Source organism: Molossus molossus, unplaced genomic scaffold (assembly GCF_014108415.1).
Source record: "Molossus molossus isolate mMolMol1 unplaced genomic scaffold, mMolMol1.p scaffold_m16_p_3, whole genome shotgun sequence".
Taxonomy (NCBI): Eukaryota; Metazoa; Chordata; class Mammalia; order Chiroptera; family Molossidae; genus Molossus; species Molossus molossus.
In genome coordinates, this window is record NW_023425366.1 from 102,686,106 (window position 1) to 102,712,494 (window position 26,389).

At 37.9% G+C, this 26,389-nt stretch overlaps 1 protein-coding gene across 2 annotated transcripts in view; it reads left to right on the forward strand.

Moving 5' to 3' along the window:
- AUTS2 (activator of transcription and developmental regulator AUTS2) overlaps positions 1 to 26,389 on the forward strand; it is a 1,152,295-nt gene that overhangs the window by 535,356 nt on the left and 590,550 nt on the right. For both annotated transcript variants that reach the window (XM_036280264.1, XM_036280265.1), the window contains exons 3-4: positions 1,146 to 1,247; positions 16,963 to 16,998. In XM_036280264.1, coding sequence (XP_036136157.1) covers positions 1,146 to 1,247; positions 16,963 to 16,998 — 138 coding nt within the window. The remainder of the gene's footprint in view (positions 1 to 1,145; positions 1,248 to 16,962; positions 16,999 to 26,389) is intronic.

Consider the following 26,389-nt stretch of genomic DNA (forward strand, 5'->3'; position numbering starts at 1 on the left):
TGATCATTTCCTGGCAAGTTGCTTTCCCTGCCTTTGCTTTCTGCCTTCCTCCCATCTGGAGTGTCTTCTCTCCTGTCCGCCATATGGCATATTCCTCTTTCAAAATCCATGGCTTCAGAAATCAGTTTTCCTCAGAAGGTCACTGGCTAATTTTTGGTTTTCATTTAGCAAGTATTTTCTTGTATTGTTATACTTGCATGCCTTCCACTTTCTTTCTTTCGCCAGATTGAGAACATTATGAAGGGGCTATGACTTGTAACCTACATTAAATTGCCTGGCATCTCTGCAAATGTGATTGGTAAAGACATGATACATAGACTGATCTTCCATACGTGTGTGACTCAGTCTCACATAGACTAATGTTTGCAATTCCCTGTGTTTGTTCATTTTTAATGGAAAACCAGAGCTGCGTAAATGTGTAGAAACTTGCAAAATGTAAGCTTTGTAAGATTAGAGACTTTGGGGGGAGGGTTGTTTATTATTATATCTCTAATGCTTACTACCAGGCCCAGTTGTAGACTTAATACCTATGTGCTTAATGTGCTTAAACTGTAGGTCTTGATTTGGTACTTCTAAATATCTGGAAGGAGTCCTCCAGCATGTTGTCTCAGCAAACGGGATTGTTAAGTGTCTTCCCAATGGTTAAAGCATAACATCCGGCATCTCGTCATTTTCTCTTAGGATAAGAAAACCTTGGTTTTTGTTCTGGTTAGTTTTTTTTTTCTTCTTTTCAGAAGAGGACAGAGAAATAAAGTGGGAAATTAGAGTTGGTGTAATCTGTCTTTACCTTATTCGGTGTTCTCAATGTTTTTATTACTGACCAAAAATCACAATGGAACAGAGGAAAATTCTAAGGGAAGATTACTTTCCAAGATTTATGGACCTTTGTTAGACTTTTCAGGTGTTTATTTGAGGCTTGCTCACTCTTTTATGTGTATCAGCATTTTGTGGTAAATGTTTTGCTTATTCTACTCAGTTTTTCTTGCTATGGCAACTTGCCTGGCAGTATTTAGAAACTGAGAAGAATGTTAAAGATCAAGACCTTAAGTTATTCACTGTTGACGAAGCTTACAGAACAGGGGCAAAGAAACAGTCCTGTGAGGAGGCCACTGACTCTTCTCATTTCCCTTTTCTTTTGTCTTTAGCTCAAGCCAGGACAGAACAGCTGCAGGGACAGTGACAGTGAAAGCGCCAGTGGAGAATCCAAGGGCTTCCCCAGGAGCAGCTCTCGGGAAAGGCTCAGCGATGTAAGTATTAACAAAGAAAATCAAACAAAACCTCCAGGCCATACAGTCGGCCCTCGTTTATTTCGGTTAATCAGTTCCAGACTCTACCATGATAAATGAATTTCCGCGAAGTAGGATTCTTTATTTATAAATCGAATGTTTTCACAGTTAGAGCATAGAAACTGTTTACGACCTTCTAAATACGTTTTTTTTTAACATTATTAGAGCCCTCTAGACATGAAATGACACCCTTTAGTCACCATTACACTCGTATTACTCAATATATTAGACAAAATAAGAGAAAATGAGATGTTACAAATATTCATATCATTATTAGTGTACATTTAATTACACATACACAATTCTTACACACAACCACTAACCTATGAAAATAGTGCAGCTTGTTCAATGATGAAATGATGAAGATGAAGAGATGTACTGCACAGCAAAGAAGAGCAAGCTTACTGCTCCTCTGCAGGCATGACCTCAATAGGAGAGTCTTCATGTGGTGCAGTGTCTTCAGCAGGTATGTCATTGTCTTCTTCTGCTGAAGGAGCACTAGGAGTAGGCAGTAGGTGTCTGGGTGCGTGGCTGAAGAACATCCTGATAGGCAGTTGCTGGCTCTGTCTTTTCATATGTGTGAGGAGGCTTTTGTAGGGTTTTATCGCGCCATCAGGTGCATTCCGGAATCTCATTGCACGCATCATTTGTGGGCCCCATTCGCCAATCATGTCCTATACTACCTAATAGTTCTCATGACTTGCGAGAGACACTCAAATATAAGGCCAACTTCCTCCTCCTGACTTCCAAGAACCTCTGGCTGCTCTTCCTCCTCCTCACTCGCTGACTTAGTCATCTCCACCAGATCCTTGTCAGTTAAGGACACCTGTTCTGGATGATACTTGCCCTCTTCAAGGATCTTCTGGAACGTGTTGTTCACGTAGTCCTCTACTGCAGGCTGCTCAGCAGAGGCAGCTTCGCCGGGGAGAACAACACTCTCAGATGATACTCTTCTGGTACTTCTCAAACTAACCCTTGCTCGCTGTGAAATCCATGAACACTGCAGAAGAGGGTCCTGGTTAGGTTTGTCCACCATAAAGCGCTGATAGAGCTGCCTCGCCTTCTCCCAGATGACCAGCGAATATAACAGACTGTTTTTCTTGTGGCTGTCGCTGATCCAAACGGCTAAGGCAGACTCCGTTTTCACTACAAACTTATTACGACTTGTCATGATGCGCTTTGCTTCCTCATTGAAAGAGACAGTAGCTATTGCATGGATGTTCTTTTCATCTTTACGATGGAGCAAACAGTAGACTCATTCAAGTCGTAATGCCTTGCAACCTCCACAGTTTTCTTGCCATCTTTGATCACATCCAAGAGTTTCACCTTCTGGATAGTAAGTATCTTCCTCCGGCACTTAGTTTCATCGTCAGAAGGCTTAGAAGAAGCAGCACATTTAGGAGCCATCATGGGGCTTAGATGAAAGTTCTCAGAAATCACAAACACTTGCAAGAGCAAGGATGCTTCTGATGCATAGACAATGTAGAAGCCTGTATAAGAGAAATGAACTTGCATGAGGCTGAGCCAATCAGTGGCCAGGATAGGATAGCCAGTCAGTGAACAGCATCCTCTGATTGGCTTGGTTTCACCACACTCAATTTTTTGGAAAAAAGTTACTGCCCCCACACAAGGAGTGGTAGAGTGGTTGCACTTGGCGTTGAAGGATTTTTGGGGGTGCTCGAATACAGTCCATACGTACATACAGTAATTTTAATTGTAATTGTAACACATGGGTGTATAATTGACTTAGACAACCGAGTGTGTGCTATATCGCTTTCACTGTCTCAATCAACTTTTTAATGAATATATTTGAAAAAAACATAGTAGAGTGAAGGAAGCTGTGAAAGTCGAAGTACATAGTGGTGAGGGACGACTTGTACATCCCTTGGGTAAAGTCTCAGTTCCCCAATACTCTATCCCTTCCTATCACTTTGTATATCCAAGTATTACAATGTACCCTTTCTTGATGTACACGTGGTTGAGCCTTGCATTATAGTGTCATTTCGTTTTCTGATCTGACCTAAAATGTGTTTTAACAAATTACATGGTAGGTGGGATTATTTGTCACCTTAGAAATAGTCAGGAAAGTCCTAGCCGGTTTGGCTCAGCGGTTCGAGCGTTGGCCTGCAGTCCAGAGAGACCTGGGTTCAGTTCCCGCTAAGGGCACATACCTCAGTTGCAGTTTGTCCCCGGCCCCTTTGACTTTCATCCCCGGTTGGGGTGGTGTGGGTGGCACCCACTCGATATTTCTTACATTGATGTTGTTCCCTCTCTCTTTTCCTCCCTCTCTCCCTCTTGCTCTATCTGAAGATGAATGCAAGTGTCCTCAGGTGAGGATAAAAAAAATAAAATAGGAAATTCAGTTTCTTCTCTTGCCACGTGGCTGGTTAGTCACCCCTTCCAACAGAAATAAAGTGGCAGAAAGAGATTATTACCAGTCTTGTGGTGAAGAAATTACAAATAGCCCACAGTTAAATGATGCCATCTCCTGTTGTAGCACTGCCCATTTTTAGGGGAGGACCCCATGAGAACACACCATGCCTCTTGAGGATCTGTCAGTTCTCCATCCACCTATCCACCAATGGGCCTGATTCCCTTTTACCCATTCTGAGAACCACCGGCCCTCTTTGGACACTCTTGCCATCCTTCCTAACATGTCAGATAACAGGATTCTTGACCCGTCTTTGCCCCTGAGAGCAAAACTTGGAAACATTCTTGTAAAATAGATCAAGTAGGTAGACATTTTTGTGATTGACACAAACACAGGAACATTAACAGATTAAGTGAGATAATACTCTTAAGAAAGAAGACAGCAATTCCATCTCTGGTTTTCAAGAAGAAACAGGATATATAATGGGAGCAAAAGCCATTGCATCTTGTCTTCCTCTTTTTTATGCTCTAAAGCAGTTGTCTTCATTATGGTATATAAGATGATCTAGTCTATTAAGTATTAGTACTTATTTATTTTTGTCTAAAAAATAAATTAAACTTTACTAATACCCACTTTAATAATCAGGAAGTAGGTTGTTTCTTTAATTTATAAACACACTTATCTTAGGAATGTGCTCAGAACTTTTTTTTACTGAGAAGTGTTTATAAGAATGAAAGGTTTGATACCATTGCAGCACGTGGAGTCCTTCCTATAAAAATCTCTCATCCATTTCTCCAAGGGACAACCCCAAGAATCAGCCACCTTCCTAAACCTCTCAGGAAGGTTTGTGAGATTTAGGGTGATATTTGATGCATGTTAACATTGAATTCTTACAAGAATTAGGTGGAATAAATAAAGTATAATTATTTCAATAGTATCTTAATATTTTATTTATAGATATTCACTTCCCCTTCTTTTAATATTGAATAATAATAGTAAACTCAGTTTTTGCTGTATGAGTGTGTATAAGAATATTTCTTTATGTGCTTATGTTTCATTAATTTTGCAATAGAACTATAAATTATAATAAAACTATAACAACAATATTTAATACTTAAGTAAATGTTCTTCTGAGACTTTGTTTTGCTTTTACTATAAGATCTTATTAACCCTGGAAATTTTCCAGCATTAGTTAGTCATAATTTCATCATAGATGAAAAAATGAATGCCATATAGGGTCAGAGGACAAGAGCATAGTATCACACAGTCATTGAGATATTTTGACGGGTTTCCCTGAACTTATTTTCCATTAGAGCAAAGAAATTGGCAAAAGACATCCCATGTTTTTATATAGGAAGATTTAGTATTGTTAAGATGTCAATACTACCCAAAGCAATTTACAGATTCAGTGAAATCCCTATGAAAATTTCAACAGTCTTTTTTTTTTTTCCAGAAATGAAAAAGCAGATATGTAAATTAATATGGCCTCATTTGAGGCCCCTAGTAGAAAACATAGTGTTGAAAAAGAAGAACAAAGTTAGGAGACCTATACTTCTTAATTTCAACATTTGCTGCAAAGCTACAGTGATCAGAACAGTATGGTAATAGCATCAGGACAGACATATAGACCAATGGAATAAAATTAAGAGTCTGAAAATAAACCCATACATCTCTGCCTAACAGATTTTGATATGAGTGCCAGGTCCATTCAATTGGGAAATAATTTTCTCTTCAACAGATGGTGCTGGACAACTGGATTTTCCTATGCAAAAGAATGAAATTGGACCCCTGTATTGTACCATGTTCAAAAATTAACTCAAAATGAATCGGCGTTTCAAATACAAGTGCTAAAACCATAAAACTCTAAAAAAAAACACATGGGTAAATCTTTATGACCTTGAATTTAGCAGTGGATTCCTAGATATTACACCAAAAGTATGAGCAGCAAAAGGAAAATAGAAAAATTGTACTTCATCACATTATCAAGAAAGTGAAATGAAGCTTACATATTGAGAGAAAATATTTTCCAATCACATAACTGATGCATGTTTAATATCTAGATATGTAAAGAACTCAACTGAGCAGTAACCAACAACTCAATTCAAACATGGGTAAAGGACTTGAGTAGACATATGTGCAAAAGGAGATGTAAAATTGGCCAATAAGCATACAGAAGATGCTCAACATCATTAGTCATTAGGGAAACGCAAATATAAAGCATAATGAAATATCACTTTATATATACTAAGTTAGCTTTAATTTTTTTTGAAAAGGAAAATAACAAGTATTGGCAAGGATGTGGAGAAATTAGAACATTTGTACATGCTAGTGGGAAGGTAAAATGGTGCAACCACTGTGGAAAATAGGCTGTTCCTCAAAAAGCTAAATATAGAATGACCATATTGCCACCAATTCCACTTTTAGATACGTACTAAAACAAATTGGAAACAGGTGCTCAGATACTCATATACCAGTTCTCATTCTAGCATTATTTACAATAATCAAAAAGTGGGAACAAGTGTCCATTGACAGTTGAATGGATAAACAAAAAGGGACATATATGGAAAGTGGAATGTTATTTAGCCATAAGAAGGAATGAAATTCTCATACATGTTACACCGATGAGCTTTGAAAACATGATGCTAAGTGAAAGAAATATTTGTTAAAAGGACAGATATAGTATGATTCCACTATATGAGGTATATAGAATATGCAAATTTCTAGAGACAGAAAGTAGAGTAGTAGTTACTAGGAATCGTGGTGAGGGTGGGAGTGTTATTGTTATATGGTTACAGAGTTTCTGTTTGGGGTGATGAAATAGTTTTATACAAATTGTTACAATAATTAGTATCACCAAATTATATACTTAAAATGGTTAAAATGTCAAACTTTATATTGTATATGTATTTTACCACAATAGAAATAATGTAAAAAAAATTAAGAGTTATAATAATCCTGCCAGTGTACAAAATACTTTGGTTCATGTTATTTATTAATTATTAAAATTCATATTTTTACAAAAACATTATTAAAAGATGAGAGGAAAAAGTATAAACAGCCTTTAGTCTATAGATACTTTTTCCCTAGTACTGAATACTCTGCCTAATTCTTGATGGTTTTTCCACTCTGAGTGGTGGGAAAACCAAGTATTCCTTGCCCTGTGTGAGCTCTGGGATCATTCTACCTGCCCCTTTTCAGTGATTTTCTCCTTTGCCTCAGATTCTTTCCTCCCACAGATGTTCTGATGTGGACTCAGGTGACGCTACTACAGGGCATCTTTTTTTAAGATTTCATGATTCTCTATGAAGTTCCCATCTCTTCCATTTTCTGTTTTGCCTATTTCAGTTCCCTAGGCTTTCTTTGCTTATCAACTCTATCTTCCTAACTCAGAGATACTGCTGTGTTCCACAATCATCATCCCCTCCTCTCCCCACCCCATCTTGACATGAAAACTCTCTCGAGGCAGTAAGCTTGGGCAGTTGTGGGATCATCTCATTTGCTCCCCTTCTCTCCGAGATCACTGCCCTTCCCTGCTTAATGCCTAGTTTCTGAAAACCCTTTTGCTATACAGTTTGGCTCTTTAGTAGTTTAAGTTTAAGCTACTAAAAGTGGGAGAATGTATTTGATCCCTGTTAGTCCATCCTGCCCAATTCTGGTCTTTTGGCCGAAATAGAAATCCCCAGAAGTCTTTTACTCATGTTTAATGGTATTTTTAGAAGCTTTAGCAGTTAAGACTAACAATCAAGTGCAGCTAATCAAGATACTGTATTAGTCTAGGTTTGTTTTTTATTTTTATTTTTGTTATTATTTTTTTGTTAGTCCTTACCCCAGGATATTTTTTCCATTGGTTTTAAGAGAAAGGGGGTGGGGTTGGAGAAAGAGAGAGAAAAGAAAGAAGCATCTGTATGGGAGAGACACATCAATCAGTTTCCTCCCATATGTGCCCAGACTGAGGCCTGGGCTCAAACCTGCAACCCAGGTATGTGACCTTGACCGGAAGCTGAACCAGAGACCCTTCAATGTGTGGGCTGACACTCTAACCACTGAACCACACCAGCCAGAGAAGCTTTGTTTTGTTGTTGTTGTTTTTAAATTAGGCCAAAGGTGTAATAATAAAGAATTCCAGCCCTCGTCGGTTTGGCTCAGCAGTTAGCATGTCGGCCGTCAGTCCCTAGAAACCCGGGTTCGGTTCCTCTAAGGGCATGTACCTCGGTTGCGGTTTGCCCCCGGCCCTGGTTGGGTTGTGTGGGTGACAGCCACTCAACGTGTCCCTTTCATGTTGATGTTTCTCTCTCTCTCTCTCTCTCTCTCTCTCTCTCTCTCTCTCTCTCTTTCTCTCTCTCTCTCCCTCTCCCTCCCTCCCTCTCTCTCTGAACAAAAAAAGAAAAAGAAAAATGTCCTCGGTGAGGGAAAAAAAAAGAAATCCAGTATAGTTGAAGGATTTGACCTATGGGTAAAGCTTAAAAACCAAACGTGCTTGGCTTTTCTAAATTACGTATTCCCATCCCATATTGCCAGGAGGAAATATTTCTCTAGAGGACTTTAGGATTGCCCACATCAAGGATGCATAGTAACATATTAGATGAGTCACAAAGGAAGAAGTTAAGGAGAGTAACGGAATATACAGGGTTTATATAATGTTATGATGAGTTACTCAAAGGGGAAAATATAGCTTCTGACATACAGAATTTTGCATCTGAGGAAGTAATCAAAACTTGCAGGCTAAACTTATAATTTTAGTAAATAAAACAAAGTATCAAATTATGAAATGATCATGGGCATTTGTTACAAACACATCAAGTTTTAATAGCAGTTTAGCTATTTATTATCTGTGTGACCTTAAGGAAAGAACTTGCTCTTTCTAAGCCTTTGTTTCTTTATCTGTGAAACTGATGTAATTTCACCTACCTTGTCAGTCTCCTTTAAAGATTACCTGGTACTTTGTATTTGAATCACATAGTATAGTTCTTGGTGCACAAAGCACAGCATCTGTGCTCAAAAATATTCATCCTCTTCCTTTTTGCCTCAGATTTAGAATTTACCTTAGCAACCTTCTCTACCTTTTTTAACTTAAATTCCATTGTAACTGTCTTCTTGACAAGACCTGCTTATCTCATTCGTGATAAACATGAAGCCACTCCCAAACAAAACCCTCATCATCCTATGTCTCCTTACTTATTTCTTTCTCACACCTCAACTGTCCCTCTTATTTCCCTGTCCAGTATATGATCCTAGAGCTAGCAAAGAAGGCTCTGTTCCTTCCCCTGTCTTACTTACCTCATTCACTTAGTTATTCTCCTTTCTCTGCCAATTTTGTTTCTGAAGAGGTGTTGGGTAGGATTATCCTCTCCTGGACACTGATGATGCTTAGATGCTCTCACCATTTCTTACCCAAATGAGTCCTGTGGCTTCACAGGGATTTTATCTGCCCAGGCTGTGTTTCCTTTGCACTGTGCTTTACAATGCTTCCAGAGTTGTTTCCCTAAGAGTCCGAGCTCACAATTAAACGTTCTTGCTTAAGATCTTTTGGACAAAGTCCACACTTTTGAGGATTATCTATAGAGCTCTCCAAAAGGAAGTATGACGTTATCCCTGCATCCTTCTTGTCCCCCTCTACCTCCTCATCTTTGTACCTTATATGTAGTGCCTCTAAACCACTTTTGTTTTCTTAAATAATAAGGTGCTTTCATCCCACCTATGTTATTTTTCTTTCTTCTTCTTTTTTTTCTTTTCTTTTCTTTCTGCCAGCCACTGTTTCTTCTTACAGCAAACCCTTCCCACCACCCTGTGGAAGTCAACTCATTTACCACTTTATTCAAATTAGTGTATGGACATGACTCTATTTTATCTCTGAAAGAATTTTGGGTGAGATTTTTAGTTATGACAAGGCAAAAATGTATTTAATACTTTCTAAGTATTCAAGACTTTGAAAGAATTGAAACATTTCAGAGAATAGTGAAAGGGATTGAATTCTCATAAATCTTATGCTAAACAGTTCTCTAATCTTACTGTTCTGTAGCTTTTCAGTCCATTTACTATGATCACAGTTGATGTATTTCTTATGCTTCTTTATTTTCTTCCAGGTTTGGGGGGGGGAGGGTATTGATTTATCTACCCCACCATGCCATCTTTCATCCACCCATGCAAGCGTCCAGCCTGTCCTCCCCCAAAACCTTTATTGAGGTTTATTCTGTGCTGTGTTTACTAGCTACTTTTAAGGGAGAAACAGAACAGGCAACACCATTAATAAGCTTCTCTGTAGTTTAGGAAAAATCGAATCCAGACCTATGAAATATTATTGATAATTCTGTTTCTCCTTTCTTCTCTTTTTTTTATTTGTGCCATATTTTTTTCCTAATAGTTTGTGTATACCTTCTCCTTTCCTAAACCATATATCTCTGTGTGTGTGTGTGTGTGTGTTTCTTGGAAATACCAATGTTTCGATTGTCCAGAAATATTTCAGTGCCCTTTGTGTCTGGCATAGTTCTGGGCACTTGTGAACAAGATGAAGTCACTGCCCTCATGAAGTTTCTGTTCTGTAGGGGGAGGCAAACAGCAAGCCTGTGAGCACACAATCAAATCATTTCTGATATAATACATTTCATGAAGTAAACAAAACAAAAATGAGGGGTGCATGCTGCTGTTTTAACTGGAATGATTGGATCAGTTCTTTCTGTGTAGGAGACATTTGAGCTGAAGCCTGAAGAAGGAAAAGCTTGTGAGTATCTATAGGAAAAGCACTCCAGGCAATACGAATGGCAAGCTCGAGGCCCTAGGTCAGAACAAGTAGGGGAAGAGAAAAGGCCAGTGTGGCTCGAGCATGGTGAATGAGCACAGGGGCTGATCACATACCAGCTTCTATTAAGGGAGAAACAGATACCGGTTATACCTTCAATGGGCTGCTCTATATTTAAGAAGATAATCTAATCCAGACCTGTGAAGGATTCTTGTTATTCTGTTTCTCCTAGTCTAGGTATTTTACTAGTTTCTGGGGTGTCTGTAATGAGCGACCACAAAGTGAGTAGTTTAAAACAACAGACAAAGATTACCTCATAGTTTTCAAGGCAAGAAGTCCAACATTAAGGTGTCAACAGTTCTGTGATCCCTCTGAAGCCACTTGAGAAGAATCCTTTATTTCCTCTCCTCGCTTCTGGTGGCTTCTGGAAATCCTTGGTGTGCCTTGGCTCTTACCTCGATCATTCCAGTGTCTGCCTCTGACTTCACATGGCCTCTGCTCTATTTGTAGGTCTGTGTGTCTTTCCCTCTTCTACAGGACAACAGTCATTGGATTTAAGGCCTACCTTAATCCAGTATGACCTCAACTTTAAAGACTCTATTTCTAAACAAGACTCTATTTCAGTCAGGGTTCTCAAGAGAAAGGGAACTAATAGAATGTATGAACATAAACAGTTATGGAGGCTGACAAGCCTCAAGATCTGCAGTCAGTAGGCTGGAGACCCGGGAGACCTGATGGTTAGGTCCAGTCCAAAGACTGACATGCTTGAGACCCAGGAAGCGTCCATGTTCATTTCAGTTTGTGTCTGAAAACAGGAAAAAAAACTGTTGTTCCAGCTAGAGGACAGTCAGGCAGAGGAATTATTTCCTATTCTGAGAATGATACATTTTTGTTTTATTAAACTGATTGGCTGAGGACCATACACAATAGGGAGGGTGCAGCATGCTTTATTCAACCTATCTATTTAAATGTTAAACTTATCCACAAACATCTTCAACTGTAACATCCATAAAAATGTTTGACCAAATAACATGATACCCAGTGGCCTAGTCAAGTTGACACATAAAATGAATCCTCACAATTATATTCTGAATTTCAGGGGAACGCTCTTCAAACCACTATATAATTTACTATTTTTAAAGTCTCTGGAAGATATTAAAAGGAATGTTGTTATAAGTTTTACTTTAAAATGTTTGCTTTGTGCCCTGGCCAGAGTTGCTCAGTGGTTAGAGCACCAGCTAATGCACCAAAGGGTCTCTGGTTTGATATCCAGTCAAAGGCACTTACCTGGGTTGAAAGTTCGATTTCTGGCACCTTTTGGAGTGCATCGGGAGGCAACCAATCGATGTGAGCATATAGATGTTTCTCTCTCAGTCTTTCTCCCCCCCCCCCACTTGATTCCACTGTCCCTAAAAGTCAATTGAAAAAATATTCTCCCATGAGGATTAACAACAACAAAATAGTTTGCTTTGCCTTTTTTTTTTTTTATGAAAAACTGCACATAAAGAATGAAATCAGTCCTGACCGGTTTGACTCAGCTGTTAGAGCGGCAGCCCTCGGACCAATGATTCAGAGGTTCGATTCTGGTCAAGGGCATGCACCTGGGTTGAGGTTCGTCCTGGCCCTGGTGGCAGTTGTGCAGGAGGCAACCAGTCGATATGTCCCTCTTGCATTGATGTTTCTCTCTCTGTCCCTCCCTCCCACTCTATCTGAAGATAAATAGAAAAAATATGTCCTTAAGTGAGGATTGGGGGGAAAAAAAAAGAATGAAACCAGCAAAAGAAGCCAAAAGGCTGTTGAGTATAGATGAGAGCTGGTGACAACTTGGAGTGGGTTAAACAGAGGGTTGGAAAATTGAAGGTTGAAGTGACCATATTCATCATACTTGATACTTGTTTTCAAGTTGTTGCCCTTTCTCCATTGTTACTTGAGTTTTCCTGGTAGCTCATTTCCCCATTCAGATATACTATTTTGTGTCTTTATCAGCTATTAGTAATTGTATCCCCAAGGCACGTTGTTTAGGATTAAGATTTCAGTTTCTTTTAATTGTCCTTGTTTTCTAAAACACTACAGAAAATCCATAAATGAGCTTGTTCCATGACCTTTGCAAGAAATGTACTTGGCCATGATCCTTATGCTTTTTACTCCCAAGAGAGAAAAGCATTAACATGGAGGGAGGTAGGCAGGGATGTCAGACACAATTGGTGATTTGGAACAATTTTAAATATTCTATTTAAATTAGCCCTAGGGTCAGAGCACACATCTTGTCTCCGGGAGGAGCACACATCCATTTCATACTCAGGGAGCTGTAATAGTAGTCGTGGTCTCTCTGTGTAGATCTCTAATGAATGGAGCACATCTATTTTAGCTGGATAATCAATTTTGAAATCCCTTGTTGTAGGTAAGCTGTTAACACAAAAATGTTAACTTCACCAGTTTAATGAGTAGCTTCAATGATAGCTTAGTAACAAAGATGGAAAGAAAGTCAGGTAGGGGGCAGTGAGAAAGAGTAGAATGAGCATTTAATGAATATCCACTTGCAGATTTGAATGTCAGCAGCAACATTCTCCCTCCTGGAAAATGTCTTTCAACTGTGCATCCTATGACAGTTCCTGCAGCCCATGGTAGCTTGGAGATTGAGGCAGAGTGTATTTGTAAGAAAGCTCTCCTTTGCAACGCAATGAGAGCGAGGTGGGTAATATACAGAGATTGCTAGAGCAGTGGTCAAATCTGCAAAAATACACAGCAGAATGAAAAGACCATGTTAAACAAGGAATGGCTTATAATGAACCCGGAAACCACATATCACACAGTCAGCGGCTGGTGTTTTCTGATATTCTTGTCTTCTCGTGCAAACTGCCAAACACTTTCTCCTGCTCTATTTTCTCCGTCTCTCTATACCTATGATTTCTGCCTACTGTATGGAAAATATTAATGAATTGGCAACTCTGCCACTTGAAGAAATCTGAACAAAGTCTTTTTTATTATTTAAAGGACGTATTTGCCTAAGCATGGGTGTATGGTACTATTTCAAATGTTAACTGTATGCCTTTGTTTGTTGCATTTTTTAAAAACATCTTTTTTTTTTTATTCCTCACCAGAGGATATTTTTCCACCCATTATTGGATAGAGTGGGAGGGAGGGAGGGAGAGAGACAGAGAGAAACATCAATGTGATAGAGCCACATCGACTGGTTGCTTCCCGCATGACTTGACCAGGGCTAGGGAAAAACCTCAACCGAGGTACATGCCCTTTACTGGAATTGAACCCGTGACTCATTGGTCTGTGGGCCAACGCTCTAACTACTGAGCCAAACCGGCCAGGGCAAAACATCTGCTTTTAAAAACATCTTCTTTTCAAGCCTAAGTTTGACTTACAGGCTTTTCTGGAATCAATGGATACTTTTGCTATATAGTTTGGACATTTTGCCTTCTCTCTCTAAGCAAAAAAAAAAAAAAAAAAAAATGGAAGACCCCTCCTCTCATTAAAAATTGTTGAAATCAACATTATTTCATCAAATGGTTCAATGGTCAGGATTAGGCCTTTATCTCTTGGTGTCTGTCTCTTCTTCTATAATGTGAAAAAGCAATACCAATCCCTAAATGCATATTTGTAAATGTATAACTAATGTAACATCTTTCTAATAAAAGGTGTTTCTAAACATCCCATTTTTTGTAGCATAATCTCTTGCTGTTCGTGGTTTGGGGTATTAATGGAATTTCTGACTTGGAAAAATGTTACTCCTATCAAATATTTGCGGCTATATTTGGATACAAACTTAGATTAGGCATACATGACTTCTTCTGAGCCTTTGGATAGCAAGGCCTCAGAGATGTGATGTGTGTCGTGAGTCATCAGTGAAAGAGACTCCTGTCCTGTTACTGGTCTCAGAACTGGTTACCTGTATCTGATGGTGGAGATCCTTTTAGCTTCAGGGAATGGTGGCCCGCTGAATACAAAGCCATAGTCAGATTCTTGGGAATGTAGAGTTAGACATGGAAAAATCTCTGTTTCAGAGATGTTTCTGTTCAGATTCACCAGCTATGATTGAAGGGAGCTGGGAAATGGCCAAGAAAAAGATGGTGGGGAAGAGTGTAAGAGGGGAGGAAATGTCAATGCCATGGATATTTGGCAAAGTAGATTAGAAGAATTTTTCTACCAAGTTTTCTGCCAGGTCCAGAAATCACAACTTAATGCCACAAATCTTTTCCTATTAAAGAAAAAGTGAGTACAGTGGGTTGGAAGATTCTGTGTGCTTTCTAGCAAACACCAGAACTCCAGTGGATCTGTAATGTACGTGAGGGTCTGGTGTGTGTGTTTATGTTCTGATGTGTTTGGGTGTGCGTGGGGTGGGGGTTGTTGTAAGGCAGGTCCTTAAATGCTTTGTTGCATTATGTTAATTCCTCGGCAGTGCAATCAAATTCATGTCGTAATTAAAGCTGTCAGTTGGAAGGCAAGCCAATCGCCACGAAAACACAGCATAACAAATGAAGTGAAATGATTCTGCGTGTAGCTATACAATGCTTCGCCAGGCATGAAATTAAATAAGTAATTTGATGTTGACATCAGAAATTGAAATGATACCCACTGTTCCCTCATTCAGTCAGACCTGCATAAACAATAGCCAGAACAAATATGCACAACAAAGCCCTCTTCTCCACCCAGCTCCCTGAGTAATGTACAATATATATGCAAAATGAGTATAACAGAGCTTTCGGAGACCTGAAGTATGTAATTTTCTTTGGTATACAATAAGATGATAGGTATGTGGGGGTAGGGTGGTGGGTTTAGAGGGGTACTTCTTCTGGGATAAAATATATTTGCAGGAAGGAAAAAAACACCCTGAAATGAACAAATTCCATGTTTTCTCTGAGTAATTCATCCTCAGATGATTTTACCTCAAAGGTCATGACTTCAGGCTGGTGGAGACCTAACATGGGTTTTGCTTTCCTCTGCTCCATTGAAGGCTGTGGGTGCTGAAAACAGGTGATGCTGTCACATGGCTGAGCACGGCTGTGAGAAGCTGTCTCCATGACTACTGTGGATCTCCCTATGTACCATTTATGGGATCAAGAATGCCGCAGGATTTTTTTAAAGCAAGGCCAGTGTGCAAGATCACACATCTGCCATCCTTTATTCCCCTGAGTTTGTCTGAAACATGGAGGTGAAGAAAGTTTGGCTTTGGGAACTCTGTTTAGGAATGCCCTGGAGCATTGTCTCCTTGTTTGATACCAATGCTGTTTGTACTTACAGCACTCAAGTTCCTTCTCAGAAACAGTTTAAAATAAAAAAGAAACACATCTACTGTACTCTTGCCAGATATTTAATTCACCATCCCCTCCCCATACAATATATTCACACACACGCACACACACACCCACACACACATTAATTCAACAAATACTTTTTAAATACATCCTGAGTGCAAGGCCTTGTGCTAAGCTCTGGGGAAGCAATGACAAGTAAACCAGGTGATTCCTGCTACCTGTAGTTTGCAGAGCAGGGACAGGCATTTCAGTAGAAGAACTACGGGTGAACTGAGCAATTATTGCATCAAAATAGAAGTCGAGCCACTCCAGGGAAGGCATAACACCCCACCCAAGGTATGCAGGGAGAAGGCCTTGCTTGTGCAAGGATCCTTAGCTGAGATCTGAAGATTGCCTGAGCATTAACATTCTTTTTGTTTCAAGATTACATGAGACCTCTGTTGTTCACAGAAGACACTAAAAATTAAAGAATTTGTACTGAGATGTTTTAGGGGGAAAAAAAACATACAAGAAACAATCACAGGCAAATCTAAAACACAGACCAAGTTCTTTTTCTTTTTTTTCTTTGCCTCTTTCCGCAAAGAAGTGATGCCCTGCATACCTTTGAGAATTATTGTTTTCTGTTTCCATGTGTCAGACTATGGAAGCCTAGATTGATAATTCGTGGGACTAAAACCTTGAGAAAAATGGTGCTTTTTACTGCTTTCCTTTACCCACACATTCTTTGCATTTTAGTCTACTAATTATGTTTACAAAATGTCTCATTTTTGAAAAGCGCTCTGTGTGTACTAACTGGTGCCTTTAGGGAATAAACTGGCAAGTAGGTCATACACTGGAAAAGTCATCCAAACCCTCTGGGCTTTTTATTTTCAAGTCAGACTGGGCTTTTTCCTCTTGCCTGCCCCTTTGCGGCCACAAAACTGAGTAGCTTGAGACCAGGGCATTGAATGTCAGCAAGTCAGGGAGGCAGGCTGATGTGTGTCTGTTTAGTCTCAGTGCAGGGCGAAATGCCATCATTAATTCATTACCCAGCTGCCTGTCAAATAAATTGGCAATTACGTCCACCGCAGAAGCTTGGAATTCAGTAAATAGCACGTTAGCATCTCTGAGTTGTTGAGAGATGTAAAGGGGAAAATTAAGCAACACGGTGTTTGTATCAGGAGCAGATGACAAGGGGCAGCATACACTGGTGGTGTGATGTAGTAATGAAAAGCCTGCAGAGGGCTGGTAATGAGCTGTGTGGATTGGAACGTGTTAAATACCACTGCTGATTTTCCACTTTGTCTTTATGCTTTATTGCAGAGTTCAGCTCCTTCCAGTTTGGGAACAGGCTACTTCGTAAGTTGATCTCAACTTCCACATGTGTGTCTTGCCTTGGCATTGATTCACTTCTATAATGTATGCTCATTAGGATGTGAAAAAAATCTAAGAGATCCCCTCTCAGTCCTAAAGTGCAGATTGATATCCATCCTTTTATTAAGAATTGTTTTAATTTTAAAATAAGTAACTTGCTGGGCCCTAGGGATCATCAGTCCATCTGAGCTGTCTGTCTGGTTCTCAGCATCCAGGACATTTGCCCCTTATCTGGCAGCAGAAGGGGTTACAGGGAAACCTGACTGGCTGATGCTTCCTTTCCTACATAATTGTTTTTTAGTGGGAAGTGTCATGTGGAGGATGAAATTTATATTATGTATTGAGTATTTATTGAATTTTAAAATCTCTTGAAGAAATTCCCTACACATACAATGAATCACCTTTTTTTTTTTTTGGATGAGAGGTGGTGTTCAATGAGTCTTTTTCCTCACAGTCTAAGTAGGAAGCCTTTAGATTTCCTTTCAATAATCATTACACTCCTCATTTTCTCAAATATAGGTATATTATTTTATTTCTACACTTTTCTCTGTCCTTTGGAACGGGTGGGAATGGTGACATACCTCAGATATATTTCTCATAAATAGTCACTTCATTTCATTTATTTATAGCAAAATTACCCTGTTTGGATTCAACAAATCCTTTTTAAGATGTAAATAGGAAACAATTACAGATAGGTATTATTTGCACAATGGGATAGCCTGCCAGTATAGAGGTTTGTTGTGGTATTTAGAGGAATCTGATTTGTGTTCTGAATGATGCACACTGATAGTCTAATGCCAACTCAGCATTTTCTGAGGAAATAATGGAAGCATGAAAATAAAATAAAGAGGAAAATAATTACTGATTCAATTTTTTCCTATAAAATGTTAATTACTCTGGTTGTCTTTGCCCTCAGATTTTTTCCCATACATTTACATAAAATATATGAAAACCAGCATCATATTATTGAAAAATAATTCTTTTTCAAGCTTGGCAGAAGTAGTATTTTCTAAATGTTGATTTTTTTTTTTTTTTTTATTAATCTATGATGGAAGAAAAGGAAAAAGATTTATTAGTACCTGCTTAATACACTCAGCTCCTTATTGTGGCTGAATATTCATGCTTGCAAAGACAAGCAGGATGCTTCAGCAGTGGAAATAACAGAAGTAGTCCCATCTGCCATCTCTTCATGCCAGGCTGGATGTGGGTAGGGATGCTCCAAGTAAAATCTGGAGACTGCCAATATCTATTCTCTTTCCAAAAGCTAAATTCTCTCTCTGTGCTTTCTTCAGCAGAACACAGCCAAAGCCACTAACTTAGCCCTTGAACCATACTGAATATTCTGCATTATATTTTTGTTGTCAGTTATGATCACCCTGAAAGAAGAAAGTCATCTCTAGAAACATCACAAATTTTATTATGCTCTTTGTCACTTTTTTCTCTCTAATTCAAGGAATGTTTCTTTTTACTTGCTAACAATACATTATTCTGAGTAAAGAGTCTGCAGTTATAAATCTAAAATAGTTTTTACACTTACACAATGTTGGATGAGTATAAAAATTTTTCCTTATTTTGGTAAAATTATTCTTAGTATTACTTTGCTTTTATAAAAAAAAAAAAATTACACGGAGAAGATACATACCAGATGTATATTCAGCTCTCATCTGTGGCAAAAACACTCTACTTAGAATGTGTTTCCAATAAGAGGATTATTATGTTATCAAAGAATAAAATTCATTGATATTATTGCCAAGTCCTCATCAAAAAATATCTTCTGTTTTAGTTTTGATTCCAACACTATCACATGTAATACTTAATTTCAGGCACTAACTTCAATATTGGTGAGTTTCACATTTCTAAGTGGAAATAGTATATTCACAACTTATAGTAGTTTAGTGCCACAATATTCTTTGTTCTATGCTGTATGATCTATAATGTCAAAATAGTCTTTACTTACATCTGTAATGAAGGCTCAGCATCAGGTAAGTAAAATGGTGGCATTTTTATTCTGTCCTTAATCTTCTTCAGTATCTCTTTGAACTGTGGGTGGAGGCAGATCACCTGCAGAGTCAGTGAGCTATTAATGTAATTGAACCATAATGTGAATTCTGGTATAAAAAATTCAAGGCACTCACCTATTGGTTTAACAACCTGGAACTGTGTTTCTTAAATACTCTCCCCAACATTACTCTAACTTCAGAATCTTCTTTTGTTTAGATTGTTATGCTCCTGTAGGGCTTTTAGTGAAATGAAGTAAAGATGCTGATTATTGTATGTGCTAATAAAATAGACATCCACCTTAGTATATACACGTGTGTGCATGCACACACACACACTCCTTATTACAGCTAGTATATTCTACTTTCTTTTCGTTCTTTTTTTTTTTTTTTTTTTTTATCCTCACCCGAGGAGGTTTTTTGTTTTCCATTTTTTGTTCAAATAGAATGGGAGGGAGTGAGGGAGGAAGAGAGAGAGAAACATCGATGTGAAAGGGACACATCGAGTGGTTGCCACCTGCACAACGCAACCAGGGCCAGGGACAAACTGCAACCGAGGTCCATGCCCCGAGCAGGAACCGAACCCGGGCCTCTCTGGACCACAGGCCGATGCTCTAACCGCTGAGCCAAACTGGCCAGGGCTTTTTTAGTTCTTTTCATTTATCAGTAATGGTAAGTTAAAGGGTTTTAAAAATCCTTTGTTTTTTTGACTTAGTTGTATTTGTTTATATCTCCTTGGTTATGTGTTTCAAAGATGTCTGCTTAAGTCTGTCACTTTTCCAATGCATTTATAAGCTGAAGACTTGAGAAATGAGAACAGCAGCTGAAAGTAGTATTTACATAAGCATATTGCAAAGAATTCTTAAAGTAGACAAAATAAAGAAGGATTGGAACAAACTTTTCACATTTTTGGGAGCTTTTGAATAATGTGGGTGTTATACACACAGACACATACACACATACACATTCATTACATACTCATGCCCAGCTCATATTCTAAATATAAATGGAAGTATAGACTAGTTGGAATCTCTTTACTTTTCTCCCTCTCTCTTTTTTTTTGGCAAGAATACCAAGACTTGTTTGGAGTCTGTAGGTTTTTTTTTTTTAATGTTTATGCAGCGAACACATTCTTTTTTTGTTTTTTTTTTCAATTTAAATGTTTATGGCTGTATTCTCTTCTTATACATCTATTTCAAATTTTATTATGCATAGTTTATAATCAGCTTAGAGACAGAATGATCTGAAAACAAGTGGTGTGACCTTGGGCAGAGTATTTAATAACTCTGAGATCATATCATTGACCTAATAGCGTTGTAAATATTAAATGAGATAAGATATTTAATGTACACAGTACAGCACTCAATAATAGCAAATAAAAAATGTCTCCTGTTATTTCCACAGTTGTGATGGGAAAAAAACTTGGTCTCATTAAGTGGCTTGCAATGTTGTGGTAATAGAGAATTACCACCCGAAAGTAATGATACACTACTAAGTTTTGTAATTTGTCACTGTAGGATGAGAATATTTTAGTATTGTTATAGTCTCTTGTACCTTTCCCAAGAGCCTAGTATTCTGTGTTTGGTCACCTTATACCTGTTTATTCTCTATGTAAATATAAAAAAAGTATGGAATTCATTCTCTGTGACCCTCTATGATCATATGATGTTGGAATGAACTATTCTATAGGCTGTACTCTATAATGAACATTATAGGAGGTTAATTTGTTTATTTTATTCCTCAGATCTAAGGCATTTAAAGATGGCTAATAGATCTTAGGGTTGGCTGTCAGGTTAAGAAAGACCTGCTCAACACATTCAAGTTTTATGAGGTTGTGTCACATGTTTGCTACTCTCCGACACCAAAAAGAAAAGTGGATTCTCTAGGATGCCTAGATGAAATAACCAAAAGCAGTAGAGTGAAAAGACCAATGCAAACATCTCATGGTTTCCAGGAGTCTGGTGTGTCAGCACAGGAAAGTTCTGCACTCATTCTCAGTGAGCACTTGACTCCATATGCCAGTTGGGATCTACTGTTGGTGTATGGGCGAGTGACTTGTTGGGCTAAACTTGATCCCTGGTATAAAGGACAATCCTTCCTTTATTCAGATGGCCTGTTCTGCCTGCTTCTCTGGATAATGTTCAGCCTTCTTCCAGGTTTGAATCTAAGTGTCTTAGGCCCATAGTCTCAAGTAGCTTGAAACCCGCTTTTGTAAACTCCAGTGATCCAGAAATTTTTCTTAATAGTTTTCAACTAATAATTTTCATCCTTATTTGGGTCATATCTGGTAATGTACATACTTTAAGATTATCAAAGAAATCAACCTCCTTCGACCTAGTGATTGAAACTGCCACATTAAAAAATAAAGGGGAATTGTGTAGTGTACACATGTTTAAGTGAGATTTGTATAATTATGTTTTCAAGTGCAGTTGAATAATTTAAGAAGTTGTATTGAGTCTGGCTAGTGTGTCTCAGTGGTTGAGTGTTGACCCATGCACCAGAAAGTCACTGGTTCAGTTCCTGGTTAGGACACATGCCCAGGTTATGGGCCTGCTCCCCAGTGGGGAACATGCTGGAGGTGGCCAATCGATATTCTCTCTCATCGAAGTTTCTATCTCTCTCTCCCTCTCACTTCCTCTCTCTATAAAATCAATAAAGAAAAAAGAAAAAGAAAAGAAGTTGTATTGATAACGTTGGTAATAGGTAGTAGGTGCCAGTACTGATCTGTGGTTTCCATCCAGAGTTACAAGGTTATAAAGGGCATCATTTCTTTGCCCTGATCTAAAATTTTTGACTGTAGACCCTTGAAATATCTTCTGTTTTTCTTTGATGTAATTTGTGTAACTCTGAAAACTGATTTGTGAGTTTTATTGTCAGATGAAAGTAGAATGAGTTTCTTTTTAAAAAATTAGCTTTTTTTTTTTTTTTTTTTTTTTAGCGTACTTGTTTGAGAGTAGGGTTTTTCTTTAAACAGACACTTCTGACATTCTGTCTTTAAATAGGTAGTTAGCACCTTCTCTGTCAGGTACTCTTCTAGGTGATGGCCCCCCTCTCAAGGAATTTAGACTTTCCTAATCCCAGATCCTTTCCTTTGTGATGTTTTTAAATATTTTTGAAATATTGTATTTAAATAAGAGAATTTGGGCTCATCAAAGAACCTAACATTATGTATAATAACTCCATGGATTTTAAGTTTAAAAGTTCAGATACATCTGCCTTGACTGCAAACTCATTCAAAGCAGAAGAAAGTTTTCTTTCTCCCCACTGGCCAGTACTTGCTGGTGATGCTGAGAAATGGTTCATTCATAACCTACTGAGAACTTGTATTTAAGATGAATAATGCTGAGGAACATGTCACTCAAATAAGACTAACATTTATATTTATTAGTAATTAACTCTGAAATAATGGTTAATTCTAACTGAATTATTGGTCATTATTTACTGACAAATGTTCATTATAATGGAAATATTTTTTTAAATCCAAATTCCACATGGAATCCCATCAGGGATCTCTAGTTTTTGTTGGGACAGTTAGACTCATTGGTAAAGATTGAGTTGATAACAACTCACACTGTAGGAGAGTTCAATTCATTTTAGTTCTCAAGAATGTATTAAACATTTCTTCTTAGTTCTTAAGATAAATAAGATGTAAGCTTGGCCCTCAAGTCCAGGACACATAGTTGAATTTAATTCAAGGCAAACTAATCAGTCCTATGAGAAGTGTAAGTAGAGTACTTGGGAGTATCTACAGGAAATTAATTGTGAGAGGCTTAAATTGTGTAGAAGTTGCTGTGAATGTTTAGATTTTCAACTGAATTTGAGGCAGAAGGAGCAACAAAGACTAGATCACAGAGAAATAGCATCATAGAGTGGAAATGGTTTGACCTTATGTTTCTGGGAAAAGGTCACACTTAGGTTGATTAATTACAGGGAAGGTGGAACAAACCTATGGACGAAGTTGGGTGAATAGGAAGGAGATGGTTGATAGGTTGACCCAAACTTGACTTAGTGACTTGTTAAAAATGAAGATGTCAAACCAAGAATTGATGAATATAGTGCTTCTTTCCCTTGGAATAGGAATCCCAGGAAGAAGAATATTCAATTTTGGTAAGATAATGAATTTGGAAGGTAGGTAGATATTTGTTTGTGTATATCTTCAATTGTATTTTAAAGAGGTGGCCAGAATAAAAGGAAGAATCAATCATTCCTGCCCAAATTTAAATTTATATTAAAGCATATATAAAGAACTAGTACCTTAAGAGAACTTCAGTAAATCTTTCTAATTCAACCTATGCCTATTACAAAATATCTTGGAGATGTGATTGTACATATAGTTTTCCTGAGTGACCCCTAACAATTAACCAGTGAGTCACCAAAGAACATTGAAACTTTGTCCTCAGAGATACCCTGTCTCCAAAGTGAGCATACTTTCACTAAAATGTTTTTTTATATAATATTTAATATACAAAAATAATTGTTATGAATATGTTGTTTTGATTACCTTGGAACCCATCACTCATTTTATATATTACTACTGCTTTTGAAGCTATCTGTATACAATGCAGAAAACATTTGGGCAAATGAAATCAGTTGCTCTTCGTAATGGTGAACAGTTGCCACGTTTTTTAAACTGTAACCTTTAATATCTGAAACTATATTTGCCCCCTCCCCTCAAAGTAACAGCGAAAATCGACACTTAAGTAGGTATTTTTTTCAGATTAGGAACTATAGAATTAATCTTAGTTAAACTGGAGGGTTCACAAAGTATCTACATTGTGACAGTCTCCTCCACTTAGTCACAGATAAACTTTCCAACTTCAAGGCCTTAGATTAAAAATATAATTGTATTTTCCATTTTTAGTTCTTATTCTTTTTAAAAAATTGATTGTTAGCCTCTAATCTGGAGAACAGTATCAGTGAGCCATGAGCAACACACCCTGATTAAGTGAATATTACAAGTTAAATTCTGGTTAGGCAGACATTTCATCATTTGTAGAATCTCTACAATGGGATGACTCTTCTAGCACAAACTGTGGAAATTGCCTTCTGTCTCCACACCATTTTCCACTTCAACTTTCTCCTTCAGTACAAAGGAATTGAGAAATTTCGTGAATAGGATAATCAGATGTGAAAGGATCAATTGGTGTTTCCAGTTGCCACCATTCTCTTAACTCTGCTCTCATTTTCTCAACATTTGTGTGAGGTAATAAGCTAAGTATTTTTAAATATTTGCTACCTACAGGAATCTTTGTTATTGGCTGTTGCAAACTCTAATTAAGGAGATAAGATGATAACCCAGGTGTTCCTAATGGATGTGGGAAAATAGCCTTTGGCCCTGTCTGCCTCTCAGCTCTCCTTCCTGGCTTCTCAGATTTGGAGAAGATAAATCATTTTAGTGGGGAAAAAAAAAGATTTTGCCACCTCCTGGACCAGGTAATTGCTAAAGGGCCTTTCATGCTAACATTCCAAAATCTATTATTTTAGCCACCTTTCACCTAAAAATGCCTGCCACTTGGGACCAGTGTTTTCACTGGCACTGTTGCCTTTCTTAGCTGTTCTTAGTACCATAAAAATGCAAGACTATAGCCCTTTACTGCTTAACAAATACTGCTCTTCAGTGTCAGCATTGAAAGGAGTTCCGATTTCATTTGAGTGACCAAGTCTGCCTTTCTTTGAAATTAATAATAATGAATAAATTTGCATTATTCAGTTAAGGTTAACACTTAGAAATATTGAGGCTGTAGGCTTATCCTGGTCATGGAGATGATGCAGTAAAAGCTTTAGCAAAGTGCACTGGCAAGCCTAGAGGGAACGGACAGGTTGTCAGGGAAATCAGAAACTATCCTTATTTCCATTTTTCTTTTCTTTGTTTTTTTTTTTTTTTTTTTTCTTGACACTGGCTTTAAGGAAGGTTGGAGATTTTCAAATTGCAGAAATGCTGGATTAGTTGGTGTGAGCTATATAAAATGAGGCACGGACAGTGTCAAACCCTGTTGTTGTTGTTTTTTCTAACTACTCACACAAACTTTGATAGATTTATCTGGCCTGAGGTTTTATGAACCATCATTCAGCATCTTTCAAATCAAAGGACTCAGTTCTTTGCTTAACTGCTTTAAAAAATATATTTTTCCTGAAATTGTAAATTAGATGCCTCCCAATCCATTGCAAAAAGAAACTTAGAGCTTGGTGAAACACCAAGAGTATCATTTGAAAAGAGGTTAAAAAATACAACTGTGGCTTGTTAAAAAGGAAAAGTGCTATTTTAACTCCAAGTGTCACATTTTCCTATAGTCAGCTTTAGCAGTAAACAAGAGTTATTGGAGGTTTAGTTTGAGACACTTCACTTATCTCCCAGTATTTGACTTCAGAAGCCAAATATTTAAAATGTATTTTGCTGCTGTAAAAATGTTTATCCATTTAAAATACAATGTCGTTTTAACAAAAGCACCCTGGTGACCAGAAGATATAGCACAGTTAATAAACTGTCAGGTTTCATACATATATACTTGAAAAGACCACAGTTGCCCAAGGATTGGCGTTATAAATCACTGTTAACAAACCTTAATTTGCTTACTAGGCTAATGAATGATCTCCAATTTTCTTGTAGTAATTACCTTCACTAACAGTTGTGCTAGAGGAACCTGCCTATACTACTCTTAATTTCTGCTCTGAAATCTTTGTATGTGGTTTGCAGTATGAAAACAAAACAAAATGAAGGAAAAAAAAAATAACAAGAACTGTTCATCTCTATTGACAACTCCTGGTAATAAAAACAGATTGTGGCTGTTTTTGAGTAGAAGCACGGCCCAAGGTGATGACTGTCTATTAGGGCTTATGAACTGTAATGTCCTAGCAGATTTGCAGTGGAGTGGGGAAGCCAGATAATTGCAGTTTCCTGTCTAAATGTGCTGCTGCGTATACTGGCCTCTGATTTTAAGGAGCCATTTTAAATGCAGCAAGGCATAACAGCTGGGGTTCCTAGTGTACTCCTAATATTTCATGTTTATCACATATCATAAAATCTTGTCAGGACCCACAAATGACTATATGCGCAGCTGCAGTACCCCAGAAGGAAATTGGGGAGAATCTGAGTCATGTAGGTAGGATTACAGAGACCTATCAAGAACTCATCCAAGCCCATGGTGTGTGCCATATTTCTCTGATTACTCCCAAGAGTCCTCCATTTCCATTTTAGTTACTAAAGAGAACATTCACATTTTACATTTTGTAAAAGAATTATATCAATAACCCACTGTTTCCTACCTTTGTAGGAAATAGGCCTGACTTTGCCAAGGAAAGGTAGGGCTATATCCTGTGCAGAGAAAATCATTGAAAGTTAGCATCTCAACCCTAAACCCAAAGGACACAAGAAATTTGGT